At 40.7% G+C, this 15,382-nt stretch overlaps 2 protein-coding genes across 2 annotated transcripts; one reads left to right on the top strand and one right to left on the bottom strand.

Annotated features, from left to right (window-relative positions):
• Positions 1 to 1,739: 1,739 nt before the first annotated feature.
• LOC135641746 (PTI1-like tyrosine-protein kinase At3g15890) lies at positions 1,740 to 5,585 on the top strand. The gene is made up of 4 exons (XM_065157432.1): positions 1,740 to 2,108; positions 2,224 to 2,374; positions 4,254 to 4,516; positions 4,604 to 5,585. The coding sequence occupies exons 1-4, from the start codon at positions 2,065 to 2,067 to the stop codon at positions 5,241 to 5,243; spliced, it is 1,098 nt and encodes a 365-aa protein (XP_065013504.1). The 5' UTR covers positions 1,740 to 2,064; the 3' UTR covers positions 5,244 to 5,585.
• A 1,021-nt stretch (positions 5,586 to 6,606) lies between these two features.
• LOC135641747 (calmodulin-like protein 7) lies at positions 6,607 to 7,610 on the bottom strand. Its single transcript, XM_065157433.1, has one exon. It carries the CDS (start codon positions 7,529 to 7,531, stop codon positions 6,878 to 6,880), a length of 654 nt encoding a protein of 217 aa, XP_065013505.1. The 5' UTR covers positions 7,532 to 7,610; the 3' UTR covers positions 6,607 to 6,877.
• Positions 7,611 to 15,382: the final 7,772 nt, after the last annotated feature.

A 15,382-nucleotide genomic window follows, 5' to 3' on the forward strand; every position in this document is an offset into this window, starting at 1 on the left:
CTAGATTGGATGTCGCATTAGATAAAAATGTTCTTATGCCTACACATCGAGGACTACTTGTGACCAAGAATGGATTCATAAGAAGACAGTATGTGTGGCCCACCCACGCTTAACTTCTTACCCCTCATGAGTTGAGCAAGAAATCTAACACAAAAGCTGTATTTTCGGAATATTGCTTTGTCGGGGAGTCTAAAATGTTTGAAGAATTTTGATATAGATGTTAAAGAATCCAAGAACTTGTATCGCAGGAAACATGTTATCAGATATATATATATATATATATATATATATATATATATATATATATATATATATATATATATATATATATATATATATATATATATATATATATATATATAGTAAACTATTTTTATGTTTTTCCCTCGATTTAACTTTACTGTATATCCATATAAATACACATAAACCTACATGTATGTTCTTATCGCCAATATTTATGTATTTTATGAGTCTCTTGTAATGGTAGGACTTTTAGGGATATTTCATGTGTTTGAATATTTAAATTTTGATTTTTTTTTCAATTTAAACTAGTAGTTGAGAATCATGCTTAGTATTTCTCATGTTGATTATATTTAGAGGAAAATTAATGACACGGATATATAGCCATATAGCTTATTCTGTTTAACTCACATATTTTATAAAATCTAAAAACTTCGTATATATTCATTCAAATATAAATAATTTCTCGAAAACTCTTATATTGAAAATGACAAATGATGACCGATTAACTGAGGCTAGAAAGAGAGTTCATAAGACTTCGACTCTCCTGTAAAAATAAATAATGACTTACCAATTAATATTAGAATATGAGTTCACAAATTCAGCACTAAAACCTTATAAGTACTTACGTACTCATGTATGATAAATAATGATTTATCATATGTTAGTATGGTTAACCTACATTAACTAATTATCATATAACTATTAGTTGGAGCTACAATATTATTTAAAAAATAATATGATCGTGAAAATATTAGAAATATTTTAAATGGTTAAATATTTTTAAAACTATTATTTAACATTAATTATAGTTTTTATAAAGATTATTAGAAAGATGTTAACAAGAACTTACCAAAAAAAAGATGTTAACAAGATAGATATATGTGAAGGATATTATACTTGGAGAGATATGTATATTAATATATCTATATTTGTGATACCAAATTTACAAAGACAAATATGTTATTTCCACATTTCGAAAGGATTGATGCGTAAATCATCACTATATCGAGTAAAATATCCAACAGTACAACCACGTAGAATGTGAAGCCCTATCTTTTTCTTTTACCACTTTCAGTTACCCGCGGACCAGATCTCAAGGACGGGCCCATGGGACCGATGCTATGCCCAATAAAAGAAAGGTAAGTTTATCGGGTACTGTTAAAAGTAAAAAAGACATTTCTATATACGATTCTCCTTCGGCTTGCTAGCGAAGATAAAAACTGCCATTCGAAACCGAGAAGCCACAAAATTAAATAGCAGTGCTTTAACACCCCAGAAAAGAAACCCGCAAAAGATACCTTAGTCCGAAAATAACTAAGGGGAGAGGATCCATCAACAATTAAGCACGTGTTCTGCGAGATCGATGGTCGGAATCGTAAGGGTATCTTTTCGGGTACGTTTCGTCGGTGCCTGATGCATTTCTAAAAAATAATGATACCAATAAAGCGTCAACCACCGAAAGCTGTGTTCGGTGTGCTGTTAATTCTGCTCTTTCTTTCATTTGTGCCATGTCTTTTCCTCCGTCCCTGCGCTCCTTTGCGTTGTCTCTCTCGCTTTCGCCTTCCCAAACCCTCCTACCCTTACGGTCTCTCCCTCGCTCTCAAGATCGTATTTTTCACCTTGTATTCGATCTCCGTTTTCGGTCGTTCCAAGGCTACTCACTTGGCATGGCTTCTGCTGCATTGCTGGCAGAGAACGCGGTTCTGTTGATCTCCCACTCTTCGCTGTAGCCCAGAAAAGCAGAGCGGAGAGAGAGAGGAGAGAAGCGGGAAAGTTGGTGAAATTGGTTTGGTTTCATCGGAGCACTGGGATATTTTTCAGATGGCTCTCTGTTCCTTCTTCTGCTGTGGGAAGACATCTGATAGGTGCGTTGTCTTTTGACATGTTACAGATTAGGTATTGGATTCGGGTGAAGGTATATCGTATTTGGTGATTTTTTGGATGGTTTGATGACGAAAAGACTGCGGCTTTGGTATGTAGGAGGGATAAGTGGAAGAAGAATTCCTCAACTTGGAGGGTGTTCTCTTTAAAGGAGCTGCAGTCTGCCACCAACAACTTCAATTACGATAACAAGATCGGGGAAGGGGGATTCGGCAGTGTGTATTGGGGCCAGCTCTGGGACGGATCTCAGGTGATACGAGATCATGCCATCTCTGTTTCTTCACTGACTTCCTTTATTTGTTCGTTTAAATTTATCAGCCTTCAATATTAGATTACCGCTGCATGCTGTTGTTGGAGTTGATAAGATGATCGATTCAAGATTTTGATTTTATGTGAGTTTGGATCGTTAGAAGAATTGCGCTCGGAATAAAGTGAGTTCTCGTTGTTGAGAAATTCCAGGATTATGACTTCTATTTGGATCACAATCATTGATATGGTTGTTAATCTTTCTAGTAGATAGTCTAATCTGAAGCAATGTGGGTCCTAAGTGGCTGTTGGTTCGTAGTTCTCAAGATATAGTGGAGTTGATCTCTAGTGATAGGAATGAACTAATTGAGAAATGCTTGATAATTGAGGTGTGACCCATAAAATACACACTCGTTTGTTCTTCTTCATCATTCCTCAAGCAGCTTATTACTTACAATTGCTGAAGAAACCATCATGTCCCTTTTTTTTTCCCTATTGGAGATCTATGGTCCAACCGAATCCTTCCTTTCATAAGAGCAACAAAGAGAATCTGGAATAATATATGCTCAAGTTGCTTATCGTCGCCCCACCAACATAAGGGAAAAGAAAGAAGAGGATACATAATTTATATTACAGATGAAATTTAAAATCACCCATAACTGTAGATAGATTAATTAAAGCATTGCAATATCCCATGGTATAGGAGATGACATTCATGCATTTGTGGTGAAGTATTTCTTTTCAATCTGATGGGATCACAAGCTCTCTACTGTAATCTCATTATATTGTAGACTGTAGATTCAATCAAAGATTACTTTTCTGGAACTAAAGATGGCCACAGTAGATTGAGATCTTACAACCAGTTGCATGTGAATTGGAGTCCAACTGGATCTTTTGATGTCATGAAGTTGGTAATCTTTTGAGGTTATAAATATATTTTTTTCTTTTTTCTTCTTTTCTAATCAGTTGCTCATGTCTTTGTCTTCTCTGTGAGCCTCCCCTCCTTGTTCCAAAACCCAAAAAAAGAAAAATCTAAAAGCATCCTGGCATTTTCGTTGGCAGTACATGGAGCATGAAAATTTGAACAGTCAATCTAGATGATACTTTAAGGCTCTTATTTCTTGTCACACAAGTTTTGAACTTTTATCTGTAAAATTAATTTTTCATAGGATAGATATGCTACATGATTATTATAATTTATAATATGATACATTGGAGTAAGCTAATAGAAACCAAATTTGCTAAAGAATGCAAAAATCTTATATGTTTGTGATACTTCAATAAATTTTCTTGTTACTGTAAGCGTGCTGTACTTGAATCTCTTTCTTGAGATTGACTACCTATTTCATGGCATATCCATATTTGGCACCTATTATAAATGCTAACCTTCTTATGATTTATATTTTCAAGGTCCATAACCATTAAGCACTCTAGAATCATCTATTACCAACCGACATGAGGGTCTTCAGCCCATAGTAACTGAAGAGACACATTTGCCCCCAAGGAATAGCTCCTGAAGCATGACTCCACAATCATAGCAGAATGACAAGTGATGAACTCTTTTCACTTCTTAGGAGATTTTGGACATGCCTTCACCAACCGGTGGTGAAGAAGTTATGCGTTGGTTGAATGAGTGAATTAAATTGTCGGTTACATGTAGATAGACTAGATTTACTTTGAGACGATGTGTGCATATTTTGAAACAGGTTGTCAGCTTTGACCGAATATTGTTCACCATGTTTCTCGAGTTGGTTCTTCTGTAAAATCTCTTCACGGTAGTCCATTGGCTGCATAACAATGTCTGAAGTTTGATTTTCTTTTATTTTTGTTTATATATTTTATATAAAATACCAAATTTTGGGTTTTGCTTTTTTTTTTCCCAGATTGCAGTCAAAAGATTAAAAGTCTGGAGCAACAAGGCTGAACTGCAATTTGCTGTTGAGGTTGAGATTTTGGGCAAAGTGAGGCATAAGAACCTCTTAAGTTTGCGAGGATACTGTGCTGAAGGACAAGAGCGTCTTATAGTTTGTGACTATCTGCCAAATCTCAGTCTAATCTCACATCTGCATGGACATAATTCAGCTGAGTGCCTTCTTGACTGGGACAGGAGAATGTCCATTGCCATAGGGTCAGCTGAGGGGATCGCGTAGGTCTACATACTCATGAACACCACCTTCAGCATTATTTTACATGTTTCCTGATACATACCTTGATCCTTTTTCTTGTTTGACAGCTACCTTCACCACCATGCAACACCTCGTATAATCCATAGGGACATAAAAGCAAGCAATGTTTTGCTAGACTCCAATTTCCAGGCACGAGTTGCTGATTTTGGCTTTGCCAAGCTCATCCCTGATGATGCAACTCATGTTACAACAAAGGTGAAAGGCACCCTTGGCTACCTTGCACCCGAGTATGCCATGTATGGAAAGGCCTCAGAGAGTTGTGATGTATATAGCTTTGGAATAGTCCTTCTTGAGCTTGCTAGTGGAAAGAAGTCTATAGAGAAGCCGAGCCCAACAGTGAAGCTACCAATTACCGAGTGGGCTCTACCTTTGGCTAGGGAGAGAAAGTTCAAGGAAATTGCAGATCTGAAGCTCAAAGGGAACTATGCAGAGGCAGAACTGAAGAGAATGGTGCTCGTTGCTCTCATATGTGCGCAGAGCATGCCCGAAAAGAGACCAACAATGCTGGAGGTAGTGGACTTGCTTAAAGGGGAGTCCAAAGAGAACCTATCTGATTTGGAGAACGATGAAATGTTCAGGCCTGAGCCAGCTGGGATTTCTCAAGTACTGTCAGGTCCTAATGGTAGCTCCGATTTCATATCCGAAGAGAAGAATTCCGAAGCAAATGCAAATGAAATGGGCTCATAGATGCAAAGCATATCATCTCGTAATACATGCGTGAACGAGTTACATGTCCAGATGGATCTTCCTCTTCTTCGCTTTGAGTGACGTATCTGCCTTCTGGTTTGAGAGTTTCCTGATTGTAAATGGAGTAATGCATTGAAGTTAATGTTTTGGTTGTCAGTGTTTTATGTTGGTTTTAAATTCTGAACTTAGATTGTTGCTCGAATACAAGGACATGATGATCTGAGTCAATATGATGCCAGTGGCATGGCACTTGCTCTTCTTTTTGTGCTGAGCAAGCTGTGTAAGAAGCATGTTATTTGGAAAGATATAATTGGGCAATATGCAGCATTTTCTCTCCCCTCATCCCCCCTGCATAGCTTTGGTCCTTCATATGAAAGTATTATCATGCAACAGGGCATTTTGAGCCACTAGCCAACATGTGAATGAAAACTTTTAAGCATTCGTGAGGAATTTGACTGAGTTTGAATGGCTTCTTCAGAAACACGACAATAGTTTCAGGTTCGGTTCAACGAAGAATGAGAGACTTTCTTTAAATTTCTTCTAGAAGTACAGGGATTCTTCAATCTGTGCCCGTTCCATGGCTAATGATTCTTCAAAGGAAAAAGCATCACATTCTGCAGAGCACCAAATCCTTTGCTAAAGTAAAAGAAAAGGAATGGTATGCAAGGAAAGAATATGGACATGGTATTCTTTTCCGACGACCCCATCTTGGACAAGGTCAAGGAAAGAATATGGACATGGTATGCAAGGAAGGGCATGAGGAGGAATTGCAGTTGTTTGGGAGACAAAGCAGTGGTCTTCTGACATCAACATAACATATATTACACATCAAATTACCTCCTCTAAGTTGACTGCACTTTCTATTTGACGCCTTCAAATAAAATCATCTACATGTTCAATTAATTTTGATGAGTTGGTTGCCGCCACAGCATCGGGTAATTGTCCACATTCTACCGTGACAACGAGAGAGAGAGAGAGAGAGAGAGAGAGACATTAATTGTGTTGATTCCCCTGGCCCGCGTGTGCTAGATATTTTAGGATGGAAAGAACCTTCTCTTGCCCTGTTTTGAGCAGTCCTAATCTTGCTAGCTCATGACATCAAAGATGGGAGAGAGTGGGTAGATGAATTAGAGACAGATTAAGCAGCTTTTTCTCTGAATTAGATGGACTTCAGCTTTCTAATGTCCATGTTGAAAAGTATTGGAAGAAGCAGTTGGCAGGGGCTCTCACAAGAACTTGCTGATCAAAATTGGACTTTTAAGCTCCTCAACCACAAAATCTCAACAATTACACTAGTCATGAGTGTCCAAGAACATCAACTGTGAGTCATATCACATCTGCACCATGATTCCTAACATGAAAATAACAGAAAAAGCAAAAGCTCATCATAGTTTCTGAAGAAGAAGAAGCCACAGCAGCCGCAGCGACATATTTCTTCTCCTTGAAATGATTAAAACAGGTTGTTTATAACTTGAGAGCAATGGTCAGCACAAGGAAAAAGAAAGAAGAAGAAGAAGAAGAAGAAGAAGAAGAAGAAGAAGAAGAAGAAGAAGAACTGGACATGGGTTAGCTTCTATGGATTTACACCCTCTAAGTTCATATAGCAGCACAAGGGAGCTGATCGACACAAAGGATCAAAGGAGCTTCCCACCTTTCGTCTTCATCATCTTCTTGAATTCATCGAAGCTCACCTTGCCATCCCCATCCCTGTCCACCCTCCTTATCATGTCTCTGCAGTCCTCCAGCCTCGCCCCTTGCTTCAGCCCTAGCGAGGTCAGCACCGTGGCCAGCTCCTCCGCTGCTATCACCCCATCTCTGTTACCATCGAAGACGTCGAAGGCCTCTTTCAAAGCCGTCTCTTCTTCCTCCTCTCCGCCACCATCTCCACCGCTTGGTCCTTGACCTCTCCCAAGCGCAGCGTACAGCTCGCGGAACTCCCCGAGGTCTATGAGGCAATCTCCATTGGTATCGACTCTTTCCAACATACGCATCGCCTCATTGCCCGTGACCGCGAGGCCCAACCTCCTGAGCGACTCCTCCAGCTCCTTTACGGTGATGAAGCCATCGCCATCCTTGTCGAAGGTCGAGAATATGCTCTGGAGCTCGATGTTGTCGTCCTCGTTTCCCTTCTCCTCCTTGTAACATCTTTCCACTGGCTTTGGCGGTGAGGAAGCAGCGGGAAGAAGTGAGCAAAGCCATGGTATTAACTTCGATCGGGGGAGGAAGCAGTAGTAGTTGATGATGCCGCAGGTGAAGATAAATATGGCGAATAATAGGAGGATTTCCATCGCCTCTCACTGTGAAGAAGAAGAAGAAGAAGAAGAAGAAGAAGAAGGGGAAGAGTGGCGAAGCGCTCGAGGAGGAAGAAGAATAAGCGACGGCGTTAATATCTCCACTTCAACGAATCATACGCGTGGTTGGAAGCACCGAATCCACGAAACCGCGTGAAACCATCGTAACGGCCCATCCATCGCCTGGACCCACGGTTCGGATCCAACGTAAAACGCGTGCAGCACAAACAAAGAACCGTTCAATCCTCTTCAAGATTCGTGCACTCAAACCCAGAAATGACGGCCCCTCCAAGTAGCGACTCTTCAAGAAACCGCGTGAAACCATACTAACCGCCTATCCATTGCCTCGGGCCCCAGTTGGGATCCGCTGTACAACGTGTGCAATACCGAGAAGCCACTGTTCGATCCTCTTCAAGATTCGTGCATATCCGACTTGGGTGGCACAGTGATGTAGAAGGCCCACAAACGTGGTCGAGCCTTGAGGCCTCATATCACAATAGAAGTAGTATTGTGGTTTAGGCGATGCATATGCTAATAATGTACAATAGAAGTAGTATTGGAATACTTAACATATTAAATATCATTAGAAAAGATTTAATATATTATTCCAATTTTGAAATTATCATTGATTCTCAAAGGGGTTTTGCAAGTTTTAGATGGTTCGCTAAGATGAGCGAGCTCTAATATCAAATTAATTAGAGTTATAATCTTATACTAAATTTTATAATCCTTCACTCTCCCTATCCTTTATTAGAATTGGGACAAGGAATATTAATCATGTATTTTCACCAAATCCAATTAGAATAGGATTACGTAATTAAATAGAAAAAATAATTGTAGGTGCAATGGTCCCATCATTTAAATTAGGGCAAAATAAACTCCAATATGATTTTTCAGATTTTTTTTTCATAAAAAATATAGTGGCTTACAAATATCAATTCGTGATAAGTTGACTTTCATACTATTTGTCATGATTTGATAATAACTGACTTATTATCTTATCGATAATATAAATTTATATTCAATCCAAGATCTATGTTTACGATATCTTCACTATTGAAGATGTGATCTTATTTGGATTTGCTACATTTTTGTGGAAGGCTCTGAAATCTTTCTTAAGATTAGATATAGGGGTTTTTTTCCCTCATGTTATTTTTGATGTCCTCATTTCCACTTGAATAACCTTTGCACACTTGTAGAATCTCTGTGAAGGGACTCTTATGAGCCTTGTGTTCTCCATATCATCTGTAAAAAAAAGTAGATAGATTTATATATATTATCATTGATCAAGATGGAGCTCAAACCAATTTGTTTGATGAATTAATTTGTATCAAAACTATGATAGTAGAGAGAATCAAGTCTGGATGAGAAGAGTGTACTGAGTTACACATCAACTGGCTTTGAGAGAGAGAGAGAGAGAGAGAGAGAGATTAATCAGAAAAATATGTTTTTATTAAAGTTGTAAATCAGATAAGAAAAGAAACTGCAAATCATTTAGTGCTCTTTTGTTCAATCAAATCATTTTTCTATCACTTATTTTTGGGGTAATGAATCATCCATTATGCTATCCTTATCAAAATTGGCATGCTTATTATTGAATAGAAACCACAAAAATGCAAAACAAAAGATACTTAGAGCCGATTGACAACCTTATTTTATGCATTCCTCCATGCCTAAATATTTAAGGAAATGCAACTAGCCTTATCCTTATGCATCAAATTATTTCTAGATTGTGTGTGTGTGTATAGCTATTGCTATTGGAATTTCTAGATATCCACCTAAAATCTACAACATCCAGGAACTCCATTCGAGAGCTTTCTAATGTCATGAGATATTACTCCAATCCGGCCAGTAAATCCACGGATCTACACAATCTATTACAGATGCCTTCGACTAGAATATAAGGCATTGATTGAGACAAGGCGATCAATATAAATTCCAAGTCTCCAGCTAACACAAACATCGTTTACCATTTGTTCGGGAGCCATGCTTGTGACTCGATCCTTCCAGCCTCTGCATATATTCCCACAGCTTTCCTGAACTGTTGTCTTATGCTGGAGTTCGCCATCCACCCACCACCCTCTGCAACTCCAACAGTTCAAGAAAGCTGTGGAAAGAGATGAAGAGGCTCGTTTCTGCTCTTCTTCCACTCCGAAGACGAAGGAAGGATCACGCTAGAGAGAGAGAGAGAGAGAGAGAGAGAGAGAGAGAGAGAGAGAGAGAGAGCCTCGATAGATCGCCAGGTTCGACTTCTGCCTTCTTGTCATTTGCTTTTATAGCACCCAAAAAGTTAGCAGCTTCATTATTATCACGGTGTGTTGCAGTACCTCTGATGAAAGTTAAATCCTCATTTCTGCTCCAACCTCTTCTGCTTCTCGACACCGGTAACCCTTTCGCAGTCTCTTGGCCACCAACATATTTTTCACATCAACAAGAAAGGATATACCATGCTATAGCCATAGCAAACTCTAGTTTCACCGCAGGCTCCTCACTGGCATCCGATGAACGTGGAATGGTGAAACTGTAGGACACGATGACAACGTCCACTTTGGCTTCACTTTAATTGCAGTACACCGAGGAGAGAATGGGTAACTATGACAGTGATAATGTTGATCCAAGATACACCAATGCTCATCATTTCCTTGTGTTAATTTCCATAACCCTACAAAGATTCTGCAATTTAGGGGTTGGATTTTGGAGAGATCTGATGTCCGGAGGAACTTTCATTTTACAGATATATAGAGTTGAGATCTGCGTACGTATACATGGCAATGGTTTTGGGAGAAACCTCAAACGAGAGGACTCTTTTCGCTTTACCACGCCATGACCGCAGGGGAACAACCTACTTTCCCATACGTTGCTGGAGAAGATACTGTGTTGTGAGCCACTACACATATATAGGACAACGAGGGTTCCCATGATCATGAGGAGTCACGTACTATTCTACAGAAGAGCAGTATGGCCTGCAGGGATTGATAGGATCCAAGCTTTGTGTCTTCGGATGATATATAGTACCCGAACTCAGTCCCATATGCATACATACCATGCTAACTTTCTCCTCCGCACAAGGGGAGCACGATGCGCTCGCATGCTGCACGCACTGTTACCGTGTAACTCGTCGGGCTGATGAACACGCTGCCACCGTAGAGATGAAATCTAGAAATGACAACAATAATGGATCCACCGACTGTGCCGCCCACCATATATGTGCAGCAAGAACAGCCTGTTGCAAGGTCCCATGACTGCGACCCATCCCCCGCAGAGTTAATACCTTTCGTGCACTCACTACTGCTGCTATTTGATTAAGCTCGGTGCTGCTTTACTCTGATGGAAGAAGAGGAACTGCGAGACAGGTTGTCGTGGGGTAGGGTTTGGTGGTGCATGGAGCAATGTGAGACTGAGCTCGGAGATGGAATCAATCTTCTGGTACCACCGGTGAATCAGCCCCAGAGGCATCTTTGCGTTGGCCGGCTCCACCGTCACATGATGGCTTGTCGATCCATCGTTGTAGTCTTTCGGCACGCCTACTGTTGGCTCATATGTTCCCGTATGGCCTCGTGGCTCCACGATAAGGCTGGCTTGTAGTTACTCTTCCTTCAGCTGGCGCGCGGAACAACTCCTTCGAACGCGATTCCTGGATTTTGCCGGTGGTGGCGGTGAGAGGACTGTCTCTTCTTCGTCGTCGTCACGCAATGCAAAGCGCCATTCTTGCTACGGGTGGGACGGGGACTCGCAACGAGGAGTCGCCATCCATCGTGCACTGTTCTTACTACGCGTGAAACTAGCTGTAGAGTGAACCCAAGGTCTGGGAGTAAATCGAGATGGTGTTTGTTTCGACTCAAAAGCATTAATCGCCAGAGAACACCAACGACCATAATTGTAGCTTGTAGATAAGGTCTATGATCACCTTGGCCTGGCTCTGTAGTCCGGAATATTGTTGTAATGATGAGAAGATCCGTACTACGTTTCTGTAAAGATGATCTGCTGCGTGTCAAACCCCATTTACCTCGTATTACCAACAAAGTGAAGTACTCGGAGCATTCATTCATCCTTCTCACAACAAAGCGAAGTAGGGTTGCTTTGTTTAATGGATCCACCGCTGGAGATTCCCGTTTAGGTCATTGAAGAAGCTCACTAGCCTTTTTGTTTTGTCTGTTCATATATGTTCTACCTGGGATGAACAAGTGTACAAATTCATCATGATGCAGCGGAAATCAGTAAAGATACAACACGGTTTGGTGGTATACATCATCATGGCAAAAAACCAGAGTTCCCAGACAATCTTTTATGCTTCATCTTGGCAACTCCGTTTCTGACAGCGCTGTTCTTTAGGATTAGGAGGAATCACGTTCGATCTTCAAAATAACTGTTGAGAAACAGAGCCAAGGAAGGATTTTCGCATAAAACAGAGTAGATTTTCTTTCACATAATTGGCATTACAATACTTAAATATTTTTCTTAGAGAAGAAATCTAAATTTCAAAGAACATTAAATCTCAGCAGTTTACAGGTTGTTCACCAGTGAAACTTGCTCTCAAAGTCGCAGGTAGGTTCCCCTTTCTCCATTAGTTTTCCTACCGCATGATGTATTCAAGATTTTTCATATATGATGTTTTCCTAGAAGAATCAACGCACTCTTCTATAGAAATATCCTCTTGCCTTCATATTTCCTTCCTCTGACGGAGGCTGCGAAATTTCCTATTACTAGTACTTGGAAAATTTTGTTTCGACAAGAAATGATGTCTCCTCTGTTTTTTCTTGGCTCTAATACCTATTCTCAGGCGACAATAGCCATTGCATGGCTGCTACAGTTCTCCAGGTGTTGGGTGATGCCGCCACCGATGGCTGTCGAGCACATACATTCCATGTGTCCCTAGAGAAACTTACTCCAAGCTCAAGGCTGACATCCTCATCACTGGAAAATATTAACAATTTCTACTGTGATATTTCTCTTTTGTTCTACAGTGATAGGAACACTATTTCTTGATGAGAATTGAGTTTAAAATCACATCCTTCCATGTTATATCTACAATACTATGCTTTGAGTCTTCCTTTTTCTGTGAGCATTAAGCTCAGCCATGAAATCATTGTTCAAGAAAGCCATCGTTCTTGTTGTACTACTGAATACAAGATGAAGGAAACAAATAGCTCTAGATGTGCAAGAATGATTAGGGTAGATACTTCCTTCCTGATCACCACATTCAATTCCCTAAGAAACATTCCTTACCAGGGAAGCATTTGTAAGTTTCTTTACAGTTAGGATTGTTCCCAAGGCATGGAGGGCATTGGTTGTGGAGAAACTTTATGAACCTTGTATGTGACAGTTAATGATTGGTACAATGTTTGTCCTTCTTCCTTCACCAAAGCCTAATCATCACCAAGCCATCACATGTAAAATTTTTCTACCACTTGGATTGTAAAGAGATAAGGAAACAATTAGGACCCTCAAATAATTCAGACATCTTTGCCTTCTTCTCTTATTCTTCTGACACTCTCCAAACTACATCATTTTGGATCTCTCTCATGTTTTTTCTGCAAAGCATGCAAAGAACAGAGGAGGCTTCTGATAGGCCAGTGATGACATGCATGCAAAGTGGTCACCACCCCAAAGGTTGGCCTCTCACCATACCCACTCTCTCTCTCTCCCTCCCTCCCTTTTGTTGTTAGCTCTTTCCAATGACAGCTTTTACAGCAAAAATGAACATAAATCGCACGGAGGTTATATGTATTGTTGTCACTCATTCCAGCCTAGAAAGCTTTGCTGCTTCTTGTGTAGCCATGAGATCGGAGAGAAATGGAGTTGCTGCCTTCCAAGTCCATGCCATTCCCTTCCACAGCTTTCTTGAACTTCTCCTGTATAACCCTCCCTCCGACACAGAGGTGGGAGGAGGAAGCGAAGAAGAGGGTCAAGAAAGCTGTGGGAAGGGATGACAATTCAGGGCTTCTTTCAATGCGGAAAGAAGACAATTTACATTCCTCCTTCGCTTAGGGATGAATACAGATTGAATTCACCGATTCCTTGTCGAAAATTTCAGCATCAGTTAGTCAGTTTCTCTCTTTCTATTTTAGTAAGACCTGCTCACAGTTGCTCCTCTTACATTTCTATTGCCAATTGCATATATCTACCATCTTGAATCTGCTACCAAAGCGTCTCGATGTGTCTTTCGATGTACTAAAAGGTGCTTCTTTTCAGCAGTTTTCATTCTCGACAATGGTTCTCCAAATGGCCAAAGAAAAAAGTGAACAGCATAACTAAGTCCTTCAAAGTATTCGGATTTGCCAAAATCTTTGGTCTTATAGGCACTTAAGTCCGATATTTCTTTAGCAGTTCGACCGAAGAACACAGTCGATGAAAAAATCGATAATTATGCTTCATATTTCAGCCTGTGATCCACACGAGAGCTTGTCCCGCTACTGAGAGTTCTTCATATTTCATGATGAGCAAGATCTACCACTGGAGGAAGAAAACTGCAAGTTCATCGAGCGACAATGGAGAAAGCTGTACTGAGTTTTCTTCTCACGCACAGTATGTCTGCTTTCACCGTTCCTCTGTGAACAGCGATGCAGCCTGGACTTCACAAGCAGATCAGGATGCAGTTTCTGAAGGGCTGGCGTTTGTGGATCGAGCAATTCCATGTCCTCTCGGTTTAACTTTACTCGAAGCAGAGGAAGACTGCAGCTTTTTTCTGATACCCATTTCTCCCTGCTAATCCAATTCCTGGTTCCACTGCTTGCTGGTAATCTACAGGAACATGTAGAAAGGACATTGCAGCAGATGAATTCTCCTGCAGAAAATTTCCATTCTGTTGTCTTCGAACACACTCTTCTTATATAAGCGCTACAAGTGACATCAGCTACACTAACCAAGATATCAACTTCATATATAAGTGATGCAAGTTCATGAGTCCATCACATGTATATGAGTCCATCACTGGAAGTTGGTGAGAGGCAACCCTTCACTCAGCTTCTGAATTCAGGATGAAGATTCATGTCTTCGGACATCATGAAGAGCTTTAATTAGAATTGGTTGTGCACAGTCTCATCTCCGAGAGGTCACCAGCACTGTATAATCGATCTATGGTGAACCTTTGGAAACAACTCATTCACTGCTATCGATGTGAACACATACATCTTTGTCTCATCTCCGAGGCATACAAGTTCAGAAACATACCTTATCACTGCAACGCATCATATTTTCCTTGAATCATATGCTGCACTGTCGCAATATGAGCGTCGAAAACCAATCGGAAAAGCCATTGTTTCGAACATGGATCGTCGTCTATGCACATCAAATCCACAGGAAACAGCGTACGCCAAACATTTGGTTCCAGCCAGGGTTGGTGGCACATCAGATCGAGCAAAGCCCAACCAGTGGCGTGGGAGGAGGTGACCGAATCCACTAATCGAAGGCTTTGTTTATTAGTCCCCAAGCAACAGCGTGATTAGATTAAAAAGGATTTGTGGTCAGGTCGATGTCTCCCTTCGGCCCACCGTCGGCGTCTCATCCGGCTGTCTTGTTGGGGCGCATCACCACCTCCTCTCCGACCCATAGCACTTTCCCTCTTAGTGTTACGTTCCCCGTTAATGGTGGGCGTGGAACGCTGGGCTCTGACACCGTCTGACTCCCGTTGTGCCCCCACTTTCTTCTTTATTCATTATATGTACTGCACAAGTGATTTGGAGTCGGCATTGGTTGCTCGAGTCGATCGTAATTCTTCTCCTGTATTCTCAGGTTTGATCTAATGCTTTTGATCCTGTGGAATGATGATAGGTTAGGGTTCAGTCATGGCTTATATTCTTCTCGGGATTGAGTTCTCAGTCTGCACCCAACAGTACTCCTCTCTTCATC

This window comes from Musa acuminata, chromosome BXJ3-6, assembly GCF_036884655.1.
Source record: "Musa acuminata AAA Group cultivar baxijiao chromosome BXJ3-6, Cavendish_Baxijiao_AAA, whole genome shotgun sequence".
NCBI lineage: Eukaryota > Viridiplantae > Streptophyta > Magnoliopsida > Zingiberales > Musaceae > Musa > Musa acuminata.

What these genes read in the sequence shown, in the direction of transcription:
- LOC135641746 (XM_065157432.1), top strand. Translation starts at nt 2,065, where the DNA reads ATGGCTCTCTGTTCCTTCTTCTGCTGTGGGAAGACATCTGATAG. An exon ending in AGCTCTGGGACGGATCTCAG is followed by an intron (nt 2,375 to 4,253) that starts GTGATACGAGAT and finishes TTTTTTTCCCAG; the next exon opens with ATTGCAGTCAAAAGATTAAA. An exon ending in GGGTCAGCTGAGGGGATCGC is followed by an intron (nt 4,517 to 4,603) that starts GTAGGTCTACAT and finishes CTTGTTTGACAG; the next exon opens with CTACCTTCACCACCATGCAA.
- LOC135641747 (XM_065157433.1), bottom strand. Translation starts at nt 7,531, where the DNA reads ATGGAAATCCTCCTATTATTCGCCATATTTATCTTCACCTGCGGCATC.